Source organism: Poecile atricapillus, chromosome 1 (genome assembly GCF_030490865.1).
Source record: "Poecile atricapillus isolate bPoeAtr1 chromosome 1, bPoeAtr1.hap1, whole genome shotgun sequence".
Taxonomy (NCBI): Eukaryota; Metazoa; Chordata; class Aves; order Passeriformes; family Paridae; genus Poecile; species Poecile atricapillus.
In genome coordinates this window covers 155,696,197-155,713,138 of record NC_081249.1, presented here as the reverse complement: position 1 = coordinate 155,713,138, position 16,942 = coordinate 155,696,197, and the positions used below count along the sequence as shown (strand labels likewise).

At 37.0% G+C, this 16,942-nt stretch overlaps 1 protein-coding gene across 2 annotated transcripts in view; it reads right to left on the bottom strand.

The window, feature by feature from the left end:
• NPAS3 (neuronal PAS domain protein 3) overlaps positions 1-16,942 on the bottom strand; it is a 587,887-nt gene that overhangs the window by 38,934 nt on the left and 532,011 nt on the right. For both annotated transcript variants that reach the window (XM_058829497.1, XM_058829498.1), the window contains one exon: positions 15,059-15,177. In XM_058829497.1, the coding sequence (XP_058685480.1) occupies positions 15,059-15,177 (119 nt within the window). The remainder of the gene's footprint in view (positions 1-15,058; positions 15,178-16,942) is intronic.

Below are 16,942 nucleotides of genomic sequence, written 5' to 3'. Positions count from 1 at the left end.
GCTCCTACAGTGAAAAGCACTTGTTTTGTTTAATGCTTGTATGCTTTCCCCTAGCCTGGCCCAATTTTTTGCTGGCATATACAAGCACACAAGGTCTACCCAAAGATCTTGGACAACAGAATGTGTGAGTTTTCCTGCATAATGCCACAGCTGTGACAAAAGCAAAAGTGGAGATAGGCAAAAAAGATTAATTTCCATAATTATTAATATGCTTTCGCTTTACTCACATCAATGACACTTATATGAATCTAAATGAAAAATTTTCAGTATAAAGGGGGACATAGACAGTAAGGAATATGAGCTGATTTTATAAAAATTACGACTGCAAAGTTCAGAAAAGCTCCTGCAGGTTAATAGTAATGCCTCCACATCCAGATGATGAAAAGGAATGATCATAAGAGAGGAGGCAAAATTCTTCTTGGTATGTCTGCCAAGATCTAATGTCAGTAGTTCTCTGATTGTTCTCAGTGTTAATTTGAAGAGATTTAAATACATCTCACATTGTCCTGATAAAGAAAGTAGCATTGAAACTGCAAACCCCAAGCCCAAAAGTGGCTTTACTGAGACTTGGACTGCGGGAGAAGGCTGGGGCACGCCCATGACAGCCCTTCCAGAGGAGCAGCCACCTGTACTGTCATTAGCAGACAAAGTCCACCCATACGAGGGATGAGATTTCTCTTTGCAGAAAAAACTTTCATCCACTTGGAGATGGATGGTCTTTGCAAAGCTCTGACCTTCTCCTTGACAGCTACAAATGGACTACTATCTATGATTTGTTTCTATAATCCACTTAATGCTGCAAGCTAGATTATAGATAGCAATTTATTTGTAAAAATCATAATAAACCACCATTGTTTTAAATGCTAAACATGGATAAATGGGGAGGAAAAACTGATGAGACAAGATTCGTGTTCTTGAATCTACACCAAAGAATTATGGCAGACTCTTGCATTATCTGCATTGGAATCAATTTAGTAATTTTTAATTCACTGATTTTCTGTTGTTTGCTTAACATTTATTAATTGATTGTCATTCTCATGCAATTAATTCAAAAGTTGGCAAGTTTAATGTGCAGAGATTAATTTTCTTTTACTAACCCACCACTTAGAATACTTTTTTTTGAAAAACAGGTTACCAAGAAATTACCTCCACATCAATCATATTTATAAATGAAATACAGCAGGGGTGTTGCAGGCCATCTGTCAATCCACACTGAACCTTTCCTCATAATTGGCTAAGTTTTTCTATGCAATTCAATAAAATAACCAGAAAAATTAGGACAGCTCTGTCTTTCACACATTATAATCCTAACCAAAAGTCAGTTTGAACACCTGAGACTTCTCTCTTCAAGGCTGGGAATCTCTCATTTAAGAATATGAATCTTAGGTCCCACAGAAATAAATGGTATGCCTACCCCATCATCCAGTGGTCACAGGTTCTGCACCTTTACAACAACCTACAGGTTGCTCAGCTGTCAAGTGTTTCTCATCTGGAATGAGAGCCATTCATTTGCCCTTCATGTCACCCTCATTTATGATGGCTGAAATGTTTATTCAGGAGGGGAGTAGAGATAATGAGCGAGGTTTCTTTGCTCTTAGTTACCAGGGGCTATTCAAAAGACTTCAGACTCAGTCACTGTGTTCCTCATTGCAACACAAAACAGCAGAGTGAAAGGAAAAATAGCATTCCCTACTCTCATTATTTTATTATGGCTTTCACGCCACTTGGTGTTTAACTGAAAGCCCCAGTTTCTGTGTCTTTTTTTTTGTCCTGTGTGTCACTTAGGCTGCTGCTGTAAAGTAGACAAATTGACAAAGTAGACTTTTTTATAGAGTGAGGCAAGGAATATGTCTTAGACAACAAATATCTTTGTGGCCTATATAAGGGTAGAATGGACTCAAGCATTTTGATCTCAAAATGAGAATTTAGTATCTCTCACAGACAACACAGAGGTTCAGAAAAAATATGCAGTTAGGCTCAAGAAGACACACAGAATGAATTCAGCACACAATGCAGACTGTAAGATACATGAGCGTGCAAGCTGTGATGCATGGAAGTGCTTCAGGGCTTGTAGGAACCCAACCCAGACATTTATTTATTTTTGCACAGAAAATAAAATGTGAGTTTTCTTCTCTCTCATGTAATGTTGGTAAGAAAGCTCTATAGAAGAAAACTAATATTTTCTGCATTTGAACTAGAATCTGAATTTAGCTTTTCATGTAACAGCTGAGGGTAGAACATACATGCACATTCATCTGTACTTTAACCTCATGTGCAGCCCACTGGTTTAGTGGGACTAGGTCTGTTTGTAAAATAGGACTTGAAATGATCCAAAAGATTGTGAAAAATGTCTAAAATATTTAACAAATCAAGGTCAGTGGGCTTCCTATAGAAAACTAGTGTGAAAACCTTAGAACAGCACCTTCTAGATTGATTTTAAAACTTTCCTATGGCAATTTTTACCAAGCACATGAATTTTCTGTTAAAATATATGGAATCATTAATATCTTGTTAACCTGGTAGAACTTTTCAGTAAAGAAAGGGAAATAAGCTAGAAACATATTTAAATTTTGAAGATTTTTGTATACTTTGACCTGGTGAGTCGTTAGTAGCTCACTGCACATCCATCTACACGCCTAAGAAATTCTGTGGTGCCTGGTAGTGCTTAGACCATGTAAAACAGCTCAGGATTTGGCTTATTATCCTGTTTAAGTCACTTCTATTATAATTTCTGCACTTTCATCTACTTATGCGGAGCACCTTCCTTAAATCTCAGGTGAAATCCCCAGGACACCTCATACAAACATGTACTTTGGATAATTGACTGTCTGGTTTAACGGCTAAATTTAAAGCAAGCCAAAGCTACAGCACTGTATATTTTACTGGATACATTTTCTGGCTTTGTGGGGTATTCACTGCATGATTTGATAAAAACTGAGGCTAAATGAACTCTACAATTTGTATTCCTACAGGCACAAATTTATTGGCTTGGGTTTTTTTTTTTTTCCTTGGCTCTGTCTGTAAGGTTCATTACTTACAGTTACTGCAGAATCAATTTGAAATGGCCAAAATCAGTGATGGAATTTATAGCACAATAAACGTACTGCCATACAAGTGCTGCTACACATGAAAGGGCTTTGGAATATTTTCAGCAATCCTTCTACACAGCAGAGTGTTCTGTTTTTATCAATTTAACAGAATCACCACAGGTATATTCTAAGAGGTGTAATCCTGACAGCTACAGAGCAGATTTTCTCTGAGGCAGATATTTTTACAGGAAAACAATATTATTGATAAAATCTTAGCATATCAGAACACAAAAGGGAAACTGTACACAATTTTTTTTTTTCCTCCACAACAGGCATTTGAGGTTCCATTTCACTCACATAAAAAACCGCCCTGAACCAGAAAGAGTTTATGAAGGAAACATTTTCACTCTCCTTGAGATATGTATTAATTAATTATCAGCACTATGCCATGTGGAAAATGTGGAGGGCATTTGTAGCTAAAACATAAAGCATAGCATCAGCAGTTGCCTGTTTCTAAAGTCTATAAAGATTTACATTTCTACTTAGTACATTTTTCTTTCCAAGTGTCTCTATAATAGACATCTCATATTTTACATCATTTTAAAGCACAGAAAGTTTTAACTTCGGAATGATGCATTGTGAAAAAAAGACAGAAAAGACAGATGGCAGGCTGTCCTCCCCAAAACTCAATTTCATAATATGCATGTGATTGCTAATAGGCAGGCACTAAAAAACAATTTTCCTTGATGGAGAAGGGCTGATAAATTGTCAACATAAACTTTGTCTGTGGTTGCTCCAGTGATCTAAAGCTTTTCTGGGAGCTTTGTACCATCAAAGTCTGCATCTTCCAACCATATAAAAATTTATGAATGCATATGACTATAAAGTGACTGAAAACAACCCATAATGCATGTTTGGGTATTGAGAATCAGCTCCTTGCTTCCTCAGGAAAATCTGTGTCCAGAGCCTCCTTCCTAGCCCTGGACATATGACTGTGGGAGATGCAGGCTGGAGCCAGAGATGCTCCATGAGCTGAGTGAATCAGGGCTCTGCACTGAGGTATCTCCTAAGCACAGAGCTACTACATCTGCTGCTGGACCGACTTCACCAACACAGTCTTTGCAACAGTGCAAAGGATCGTGAGAACTGAAAGCTGCTGATTTTTTGGAAGAAATTATACATTTCTGAGTACTTGAGCAAGGAGAAATTAATGAAAAATCTAATGAGGTAACAATTTCCAAGAAGAAAAATATTTATCTAATACCTCAGACCTTCCAAAATATGTCAAAAGTGAAAGGGGTCGCATGAAATAAAATTGAGCATTCTGCTCATACATGACAAATTCTTGGGAAAAATGTCCAAATTATTTGTGCACAGAATGAGACTTGTTTAGTCTCATTGTTGGTAGTGCAGAGTTCATTTCAGATTTAAATATTCCACTGTAACTGGTATCTAATAATTTTGATTTTTAAAAGGCTTATAACTATTAAATATTTTCATGCCTCTAAGAATTCAGACCTTATTTCTCAGAAGAACTGAGAAGCAGCAACTCAACAGCAGATGAGCTGTGACTGTTATGTTATCAACATATTTGCCTGGAACAAAATAATGTGATGATCCCACCACATATTTAATTGCAAAAACTCCTTGAGTTTGATTGTGAAAAGACTGAAACATTTAAAACAGGTTTTTCTTGCTGTACACAGGAGACTTGCACTATTTACAAGTATGTGACCAACTCTCTAAAATGAAACCATAGGAAGAATATATATTTCTTGAACTTTCTTTTGATGGGAGTAATACTGTCGGTTTTGAAGGCACAAGCCTTGCATCCTATTGCTTTAATTTTATGCAGTGTATATTTCTCTCTAAATATCCCCTAAAACAAGCAAGCTAACAAACAAGTCAGAAGAAAAAGAATGGATGTCAAACTTCAGATATATTGTCAAATATTAGTAGGATACACTTTGTTCCATGTATATTTGGACAGAGTCACTAATGTGCCATATAATTTGATTTAGGATGGAAAAACATACAAAGACAAGAATTATAACTGAGTAAGTTTGCAAAAGAAAGGGGAATGGGAGAGTCTAATGTGCTATCAGAAATAAAAGTGAAAAACATTGTTTACCACTGATGAAACACACCTTGTCTGTGTCCTTTTAATAGCAAGCAATTCACACAGCATTGAGCACAAGAAGTTCAGAGAGAATAAAATACTTATCAATAAAAAAGTGAAATAAAACTTGTAACCCTCCTTAGGGTAACCACTTCAGAGCTCAGACCTCTTTATGCAATTTATATGAATTTTCAGTAGAGACTCCAATATGAAGTTTTTAAGAAAATTAGCACTTCTTGTAGTTATTTAGTGTTTTCATTTGTTTGCAGTATTTTTTACGAATTTTAAGTAAAGGAGAAAATTAAGATAATTGTGCTCTTCAGGCTTATTCTCAGATACTGATAATTCTCCTTAAAGCAGACACAAAATTCTTGGTTCTAAGGAGGAACAGAGAAAAAACGCAGCAGTAAAAATTAGAATTTCTTATTTCATACTGGTTAAAGATGCATTAAGGTATATAAGCTTTAGGGTCAGTATAAGCTTAGCTCAGCTTTCTTTAAAAGCACTGGGAGTAATAAAGACTTCCATTTTATCTTCAGTGAAATAATACTGCTGAAATATCACCTCATTTTTGATGTCAGCAGTGATTTCTTTTTACCTCCATGATGTCAAATGGGAATTACTATTATTAGAATGACAGCTTCCTAATGATGCTGTAAAAAGGAGAAACTGAAACTCTTTCCACTAAACATCTATAGCCTGCTTTCTCCATAGGGTAAAGCAGTTGGGCTCAACCACACATCATTCTTCAGACAAATCAAGAGGCACGCTCAAACACTTAAACAGAAGCAGCTTAAACATCTAGGAACAGAGGCATAGTGGCTTTCTTCGTTATATAATGGTGAATATACACTCTGAAGAGTGGAGAAAAAGGACATTTACACTACAGCAACCCTCCCTGGGAAACATGCTCTGAAACACTCATGATCAATTTTCTGCTCTAGACGGTAAAACCAGCACATCATTGTCCAGATCATTATCCAGGAGTCATTGCCCCAGGTAAAGTCAGGGAATGAAAGCCTCGTGTGATGGCTCCTCTTCTACTATTGGCTTCACGTATGGCACACTGTGGGGGGACATATCTGAAATGCTCTGTGCCTTTTTTTCCTCCCATTTTGTCATGAGTAAGTACAGAAGAATGTTGCTTCACATGGCACCGAAAGATATGAGCGAGTTTGGCTTTTGAACCAAAAGCTTAAACCTTATGCAAACACCTAGTCATGCAGAAAGTGAAGAGCAGATGCAAACTAGTGCTATCTGCATCAGCAAATGGGGTATTTTGATTTTCTATATATTTCTACTTTGATCAAACATAAAGAGCTTCAGTTAATAATGATTTCCTACCAATTTTACGTTTACTAACAACATGTATTGCTTCAAAGTAGTTAGTAGAGTCTTTAGGGTGGACACATCTATGGTGGATATGAAAAATTCTTAATCAAATTGGAAAAAAAAAAAGGTCTATATAAGTCTGGGGTTTTTTTGATATAAGAACAGCAAAGCTTACAAGGAGCCAAGCCATCTGCCAGAGGAGGAGGTGGATGCTGCCAGCCCTGTTCTTCTCCCACAGAAAGGTGGCAGGAACGGCAGCTCCCCTGGGCTAAATCCAAGGGGCAGGAAAATGTGTTTTACTGCTGGTACATTACTTTGTTTTCTTTCTAAGGAAAATAATTTTGGAGTAGCTCTTCTACAGTCAGTTGTAGGCCAGTTGAGAGCAGGAGTTAATTTTTCCTGTTTGTTTTGATTTTTTTTTTTTCAACTTTGGTTGTTTGTTTTGGTGAAAGTTCTGCTAAACTTCACACTATCTGGTCTGAGTACCTCTTTGGCATCTCATTTTGTGTATTCAGGGCAATCATCAAAACAAAGGAAGTATCAGCCTGAGAAAATGAAGTGTGATGCACTGGAACACATAGCTGATTTGACAATATTCATGCACTAGGAACAAAATCTAAGGATGAGGTACAGCATGTAATCACAGCTGGCTCTGACACAAACAGCCATTGTTATCTTTGGCAAATTGCTTGATATTCTGATATGTTAGCACTTTCCAGACTCAGATGAGTGTTGCACAAGTACATTCATTAATATAAATGACTTTATAAGCAACAGGAAAAAGCCAATAAAAACATAATGCTTTGCACAGGTTAAGAACTGCACATAAGAGTTTAAGTTTGAAAAACATGGAAATCAATGTATGAGCCTATTGTGTTTTCAGCATAGTTTTGACAAAAGTTGTGAGCTGCTGGAAGTGGTAGAGATAAGAAGGTTAATAGTGGCTGCTTTTGCACATCTAAAACAATCTTTAAATTATGAAAAAGAGGTGGGCCAAATCATCTGCTGGCAGAAGCTCTAAAACAGCAAATTGAAGCAGAAATGCAAGCAGCAGCACCTCTCTGTCCTAAAACAAATCTTAGCTTTGTGTGCTTCTCTGTGCTCCTATGAAAAGCAGATCTCTGGTCATTAGCAATAAACAGCGGTAAACAACATTGGTGGGTAACTTAAGAAAACACTGTGGACTGAAGACCTCTTTTTTTTGGTAGGCATTCTTATCTGGAAGCACAATTCTGCTCTCCCAATGTGTATTAAGAGATATTTTCTGGTTCCCTCTTTGCTGAGATCCCACTGCTCTCATCCTAATCACTGAATTTTGCTATTAACACCACAATGGGTCCCACGCCGCACCAGGAATTCATACATGTGGATAATTAGTGCTACTTATGAAAGTGTATCAAACATTTTCTTTCTCTCAGACTAACACTTGGTTCTTGAAAGAATACCAGATTTGGTTTGGAACTACTCTCTGTCCATTTTGAATATTTTATTATGTGTCAGAATAAATCTTGTTCCCAGAGTTTTCTCACACAGTTATATCCACTGACTTTTGAAGAAGGAGGCTTCAGAATTATATTGCCTAAAAACCAGAATCAGAGGCAATTACTGCTAATTTGGTGGTAATATTATCTTTTTATATCCCTTATACTTTGCTTAATAGAATTAATGAAAATAAAAAATCTCCCAGAAAGCAATCTGTGCTAAGTCCATTTTATGTTTTCTTTCTTTCCAGAACTCAGAATTGATTTCCCTTTTACTCAGTTTGGAGCAAACCACAATTTTGAGGCCATCTGAATATTTAAGACAACATTTGAGGAGAAACACATCCTGATACAGGTGTCAAGTGCATTACAGCTACAGTCATTGTGAGGAATGATCAAAGCTTGAATCTTTCTTGTACAAAAGATCAGTATTAAAAAGGCCTTTTACATAACACTAACTGGTTATTTTCAATAGTTCTACTGCAATAATGAATGCCTAACATACATTATTTTTTCCAGATGGTAGAACAGTGCTATAAATCCCATTTTAAAAATGCTCAGTCCTGATTTTTCTTCTTTTTGAGAAGGTGGAATTCATATCTACTGACCTCTTAAAAAAATTGGTTAATGTATTTAGATGCTGAGTGTGAACCAAGCATTTCCAGACAGCTCTCCTAATAGAATCTCACTGTTCTATATCAAGGCATAAAATGAACTGCAGTCTTCTTAATCTGGTTGCAGACCATTATTTCTTGAACCATATCTTTATATCTAGATAGTAGATACTTCTTAAAATTCAGATTGGCCCATTAGTATTTTGTTCTTTTTCAAGTCATGCTGCATCTTTACTAGCTAAGAGACTTCCTTTTGACAAAAAGGTCATCGATTTACATGGGTGAATTCTCGATCAGTTCTTTCTCACTGACAAATTACCTTTAAGTCTTCCCAGTGCTGGAAAGTCTGGGGAATGCATGTGCTGACATTTAGAGAACTCTCCACATAATGCTTCCTGATGTTGGTTTCTTATTCCTTCTTCACTCAATTAAAGAGGTGTGGCAATAACCATGTGATAAAATACTAAATTCTGCAGTTTTCTTTCTTCCTACAGAGAAAGGTCAGGACATCTTTCCGGGACAGAGTAAAATACTTGACAGAAAAGGTTTCAAGGGGGAAAAATATTAGAAGAGGAGGAAAAAATTTAGGCTAAGCTGTGAAGTGGGATAAGTGAATCCTTTCATTTGGAAGAGGGAATGAAATCTGTCCCTAACACAGGCCACTCCTGAAAAATGGACCAATCGTTAGACCATTCCCTGCCTTCTTTTTCTTCCCCCATCCTATCCCCCTGAAGTGGAAGGTGGTTTATCTGCAATGACTTATTGTGTCCTTAAAGTGATTTTGGAGTACGGACTTCTTGTTTCTGAATTCCAGGTGAATCTTTCACTTGGATGAGAATCAATCATTTCAATTTCAGATTGAACCAAGAGAACAGTATCACAAGGTGAGTCCAATTTAATTTTGTCCTTCTAACATGGTTTTTGACTCTTTTGCTGTCTTGGATTAATGAATCTAAATTCTGCCAAAACCTGCACTTCAAGTGCTCAACTAAGATCTGCAAATCTTGCCCAACTCAAATTTTTCTAAAAGGAAAAAAAAAAAAAAAAGACTAAAGGGAGGCATGAAAAAGACTCACAGTAGTACGACAGGCATAAAATTTCAACAAAAAATTTAGATTTCCATCTTCAAAACTGTAATTCAAAGAATTCTAACTTTGTGATTTTAAATACCAAATCTGAGAGTACAGTCTCAGAGAATGTTTAATTTTAAATGAGTTTGTAGAAAGACACCCTTGTCAAAAAAAAAATAAAAATTCATGAGATTCATGAGGACTACAAGACTAATTTCTGAATACACTTTCCTGAAGCTTTAAGTATTATTTAAAGTATTTTGATATATCTCACACAAGTGATGTATGAGATATAGCTACCCAACTTGCATCCTCCATTACTGAACTGCAGAAATTAGATGTGCAACAACCATCCAAATTTCTAAACTAAACTTAGCAAACCAATTTATTTATTCATTTTATATAGCAATTTAATTATTTTTATGCGTTCTGTCCACTGGAAGGGACAGCCTGAAGGTTTTCTGGGATGTCCCTTACTTTGCTGATGGGTCTTCAAGATGTTTAATTGCCAGCTTCATGGGAGATGGCAAAGCAACAGATGTTGGCTATACCACATTCAGAGATTGCCAGAGCGACAGTAAAAGTACAAGGCAATCTCCTTGTGTTTACTTATCCACCTCTGGAATAGCTTATAATGAGAGTGCTGTTCCATAAAACAGTAGAGGAGTATGTATGGATATATACTAGCACCTCTGATGAGTTGATGGGTTGTAAACAGCTGGCAGCTACTGACTGATGCTGTTTGATGCTTTGACTACTTGATCCCATTAGTTAAGCTTTGTTCAAGAGAACAGTATCAGGTCATGAAAGTTCGAACAAAGAAAATTCTAGCACAATCTGACAGGCAAGTAAGCATGATAAAACAATAATAGTATACTGTAGAGGAGCAGAAAATGTATCACTGGACCTGAAAAAAGTAATTGTGAATTAAAATTAGCTTTGATGTATGATTAAGTCAGACAGTAGAAAAACTGAAGTTGGGAAAACTTTTCAGTGGACAGAACTGTGACCCTCAAAGGGAGGAAAACAAACAGAAAAGGAGGTAAAACAAAGATAAAATCAAAATTCATTACAAAACCATGTTTCACTGATGAAAAAATAAATATTGAAAAAAAGGAAGATGTGTTACGTTTTCAGTGGAGAACAGTAAGTCCCTCCAGCATGTATCTCAGACAACAGCTGCAATGGTAATACATTCTGAATTTTGCAGTGAATGGAATTATAATTTTTTAAATTTTTATTTGTTTTCCATGTGTTTTATCAGTTTACTAAATCTTATTTCACTGTTTTTAAAGATTTTAAATTTATTAACTGAAAAATTAATAACTCTCTAGTACCATATGTAAATTTCTTTCCTGCAAGTCTCTGAGCCTAAGAACATTAAGAATGGGAAATTCTAATTCAAGGAAAGTGCTAGGGAACAATGAAAGGGAAAGAGAGAGGGAGGATTAATCATGTAATCACTTTTCCACTTACACTTTTAAGGTAACATAATTCATGGAAAAAAGTCATTACCTCCATCGTTACATATAATTCAGAGCTAGTTGTATCAGTCATTGTATCAGGAAGGGACTATAAACAGGTTCATCTCATGTCAGAATTGTCTAAAGCAGGGTTTTTTTGAGGCATACATACGTGTAAATTTATCAGTCTGCTTTTTGTTTCAACATTTCTTTTTACAGAAAATTAGTTTTCACTAGATCAACCTGAATGATGAATCAATTTAATTCTTGGACTGTTTTCACTTTTATGTGATTCTGCTAAGGCAGGGACCACCCATTCTGAAAACTGACTAAGCACCTTTTGGACCACCTTGATCATTTGCTGTCTACAGGAAACATTCACCAGCAGTCCTCAAAGCAAGGCAAAATGACGATGTGGTTCTGAGCTCAGCAAGAGTTTGGGTCAGATAGGACACAACTACTTCACAACGATGAAAAGAATTTGTCATTGCTGGAGGACTGAATCCCCGGGGAGCTGAATACCTTTGAGGGAGCTAAAATGTGACTCATAACACAGACAAGTTCCTAGCACACTGCTCCTGATGAACGGTTGTGTGCTGATTTGGGGGGTTACGTCTGAATCCCCTTACAAGAGCTCAAGGGAAGGTGTTAGCTGAGAGCCCTTGCACTTTACAGATGGAAAATTCAGCGCTCTGTTCTGTTCTGAAAGTGTGAGACAGTGGCTCCTTAGTCAGCTTGCTCCACCAGGATTTCCTGCAGGAACTCTGCTGCCCATGATCCCAGCTGGCATAGGGTTTCCTGAGGAAGTACTGAAGTACTTCCAGAGAGCTCTGATGCAGAACTTAGCCAGCTTTTCCCACCATCTTTGTTAATGTTTTGCAACTGTTCTTCCCTGGTGATAATTTCTTATAGATGTACATCCACAAGGCTCATGAATCTTTCTTAATTTTGATAAAATATATACGTTAATGAATTCAAGAGGCCTTAAGCTTGTTCTAGTACTGGACTTTCAGAAATCAATGACTAAGATTCCTAAAAGTGACATTTACTGTAGCGGTTCAGTTTTATTATGCTTGTCTGATACACCAACTGACAAGAATGTTTAAACATGGCAGTTCTTAAAACTCACTTAAAAGGAGATTCACTTGATCCAACTCTGCTAAAATGAATGTACCATTTTTCTGGGGCCCGCTGTGGCCGTGGATAATGATCCTTCCATCGAACACGGAGTGCCAATAACCATGCTTTTGAAAAACTGTCAGAGTGCAATTCATATTGCTGGACACAGCTGAATTCAGCCAAATACTGAGAGTTACAAAATTCTTAAAAACATCAAAAAGCAGAAGAACTGCACATCTATTTTTACACCTGCCTAGGGCTTGTACACTGTTTATGCAATTTTACTCAAGCTGACTTGCTTCATGAAAACATTTGGAAAAAACCCAATGTTTTATTTACAGGCAGTTTTGTTGGCTATCATACTTTTTATCCATTAATTTTATTCAGGAAAAACTGCCTAAAAAATTATATCTGATCTTTCAGAACTAATTTTGGTGTATTTGTGACATCTCAGTTATGGTTTTAAATGCTTCCATGAGGCATTAGCAATTCTAAGAGAAATTAAATTGTGTTTATATTATAGACATTACCATGTCTTTTGAGCCAAGGGTCTACTGTGAATTTCAAAAATTGTATCATAATGAGTAAAATCCCCACCTTGTGAAGCCAGCTTATATGTCCTATTCTGATGTTGGACTAGAATCAGATTGTCAGGAGTCCAAGAGAGAGAATGACAGAGTTATTCACACGTCTTCCTTATGTTCCTACCTACATCTGGCAAAAAAAGTGAGACTACAAAATCCACAGATAAATTCTCTATGTTTATCCATTATTATTGCATCAAAAATATCCAGCAAAACAAGTTCTCTGTCAGTCTTTGTCCAGCCTGGGGGGGCCATGCCTAATCATGAGAATTAGTTTAGCTTCAATGACCCGAAAAAGCAGTGTGGTGTTGTTGACACTCTGGGGGGAAGCGAGCCACCTGACAGGCTTGAGAGAGGGGCCCTGTGGGCCTCCTGAAGTTCAGCAGGGACAAGTGCAAGGTCTCTGGGCCAGGGCAATCCCAAGCATAAATACAGGCTGGATGTAGAATGGATGGACAGCAGCCCTGAGAAGGACTTTGGGATGCTGGGGGATGAGAGGCTGGACATGACCTGGCAAGGTGTGCTAGCAGCCCAGAGAGCCAAACACGTCCTGGGCTGCATCCAAAGAAGTGTGGTCAGCAGGGCCAGGGTGGTGACTACTCTCTCCCTCTACTCCATTCTGGTGAGACCTCCACCTGAGTGCTGCATCCAGCTCTGGGGTGCCCAACACAGTAAGGGCATAGAGTAGAGTAGGGCCCTGAAAATATTTAGAGGGATGGAATGTCTTTCCTATGTGGTTGGTAGAAAGGCTGAAAGAATTGGGGTTGTTCAGCCTGGAAGTGAAAGACGGTAGGTTTAGATTAAATACGAGGAAGACATTCTTTGCTGTGAGGGAGATGAGATACTGGAACCGATTTTCCAGAGAAGTGGTGTATATCCCATCCCTGGAATTGTTCAGGGCCAGGTCGATGGGGCTCTGAGCAACCTGGTCTGGTGGGAGGTGTCCCTGCTCATGCCAGGGAGGTTTGAAATAGATCTTTAAGATCCCTTCCAACCCAAACTGTTCTATGACTCCATGATGTGCCAATTAATTAATTCATCCATTCATTTTATTCATTCATTCATTCTCCTTTTTCCTAAGACACTTCAGTGTCAGTACATCTCCTGGTCTTGACACCTCCCCAGACTTGTAAGCATGAACAAGTACTCAGTGAATTCTTACAGGTGCTGACAATTAAAGAGGACACAGATCAAAACTTGTGATGCCTTAAGAAACAACAGCTTTTGTCTTAAAACTTCTACTAGCAACAACTTTAATAATTTTGATTAATCATCCAAGAGAAGGATTCCCAGTCCTTCTGCAAGAAGATATTTCTGCTAGATTTTGACTTCTCAGGTAGCTACCACAACACTATATTCTTGGGAATTTTTTGGAAAAAGTGAATTGGGGGATTTTACTTTAAAGCTTCTCTAAATCTTCCTCTGAGAACTGAACCAAAATGGTTGTGAAAGCTTTTAAATGAACATTGACGAGCAACTTCTTTAAATACCCACACATTCTCAGACTTACTTTCTTGCACCACTCTTTTATCTTGTATAAAACTTAATGGATGACATATTTCATTCCACAAGTTGACAATGTTAAAAATGTGCTATTCCTTCTAGTTTTAGTATACTGCAAAGCCAGTGATAGCTACAGGCGCTATGAGCGATATACGACTGAAGAAAAATGAGATTACTGCTGATAAGGAACAAGAGACTTTGATATCTTAAAAGAGTCTGAAATCCAGCAAATATGATCCCCAGCAGCAGATGCCCCTCAGACAGACAATGAAAGAAAAATGGTGGAAAAGTACTCATTGTGGCTTGTTGTTTCCTACAGCTGGAATGGCAGCAAAATGAAATAGCATGCTGCCTGCATCAAGAAGTCCTACCTCTCTGGGAAAAAAAACATAACCCAAAGATGACTAACAGTCCAACAAAATGAGCAGTAATTTTCCACTGTGGGAGAAGTGATGCTACTCTGACTCACCTTCTTTGGTAAAAGATAACTTTGGAAGTGTTGCTCTTGTGAAGGCTATCATGCTGTTATCATCAACATTGATCATAATAATGATCAATTTAATGGACGTGCAGTACAAAAGGCAAACCTCAGGCTGGAAATACGTATTAATTATTCTTTAACAAAAGGAATGAGCCACATGCAAATGTGAAATAGCTCCTCTCTCTGTCTATTGAGGTGTTCCTGGAACATGAATGAACATAATTTCAAGATGTCAGTATTTCATGCTACAGTGCAACCCTTACCTTGTATCCTGATGATTTGATGTGCACTCCTCGCTTGGTCAGTGTAGATTTCATTCGGATGAAAAAAGAGCGCTCTAGAGTGTTGTCAGTGGTTAGCAAACTGGGGTTTGTAGATTCCACTAGGAAATAGAAAAAATACATATACACATAATTTAGATTTTATACATTCCCTCTAAGCTATTTTTCAGGTGCAACCCTTGAACTCACTAAAAATAAATGACTGATGGATGCTAAGAGTGTTGTAATCAATTTACCTCATTTAGAAAATGTTTATTTAGCAAAAAAGAAATTACAAAAATATACATATACTCAGTATGTCTCATTTTCAAGTTATTTTTCCCATAGAATTTTTAACAGAGATTTGTCTCATTAACTCTTTCTTGCACAATTTAGTTATGACTAGAGTTGGAGGGTATGTTGCTGGAGTGTATGACATTGTTTAAAAACTGTTCATCAGTATTTTGTAGAAGGCAAACTCTCACTTAGCTAGCAATTCTCTGCTGAAATAAACTGCAAATTCTGCAGAGTTTTATTCCCTAGTCTCACTCCCTGCAGTGATACCTGAGTCACTGCTGGATTTGTGCCTTGGTTTCCACATTACTGAGGGGAAATTGGGGCCTTTACTATCAATAAACCATTAAACAATCAGAAGACAACAATTCTCAAGTAAATGACACATATTATTATTGTCATCATATATTGATTAATTAGTCATTAATGAAATGTCTTTTTAGTCCAACTGAAGGGATATTACTTGCTCACAACTAATATAGCTCTCACCTGTGCTTCCTGCACATCTCCCTCCCTTAACTGCAACCACTTAAAATACTTAAGACTTAGTATAAACCATGATAAAACAGCATCAGCACTGAGGTATTCTTTATACAGTCTTTATGATTCCTATTTTTTAGCCCTGATAATCAACTTATCCCCAAAATACTGTTAATGGGAAAATTCTGGAGCAGCTTACAATAAATAGGCATTACTGGAGATAAAAGTCAGTTTCAGTGAGGAATTAACAAGGAATAAAAAATATTTTGAAATTGTACTTCTATTGTTTAGGAGAACCATACAAACTACTAGTAGAAAATGTTTAAGTATTTAAAATGCATTTGTTATGCAGTCAACAGAAATGCAAGAACTTGCTTGTGAGCTAAGGATTATATTGAATTGTCCTTGATTTAATGTGGTCAACTTGTATTTGTGACATTTCAGCTCTATTGTGGTAACTGACAACAGTGCCCCTTTCTTTAGTGTGTCTCTTAAGATTTTTTGTTTTAGAGAGCATGAATTCGATGTCATTTTAAATGTACAGCTCTTTATCACTCGAGGGAAAAGCAGAGCCATGTTATATTTAGTACTTTCATTTCTTCTGATTAAATATGAATTACTATGAAATTTTTCTCATCATCTAACACACCATAATACGCCAACAGCTTTTTAATACACTGTATAAGCACAAACTTCTGCTCTAAGAGTTTAATTTGCCCCTCTAATCCAATCACATCAACCTTATTTCTCTTATCAGAGATTCCCATTTTGAATTAAATGAGCTCATTAGTTTTAATCAAAAGCAGAGAGATCAAAACTTAAACGTAAATGCTTTAGATCAGAACTGTCAGTCAGCCGTGCAGTTCTATTTTACTAAAACACAAGATCAGAGACCCTTAGAACCAATTTTTTCTCGTAAGGGATGCCAAGAGCTTGAAGATGCTATATCCTTTTTTTTTTCTCCCAAGGACAGATTATACATTTAAGGTTAGACTTAATTTAGAGTATTTTTTTTCATCCTGGTGGAAATGGGAAAGTATGCCATTCTGCTGTTGTCTCTTTCACATTTATTGGTGCTGGTCCTTGGAGACCTGAACAAATGTGAAGCCATCA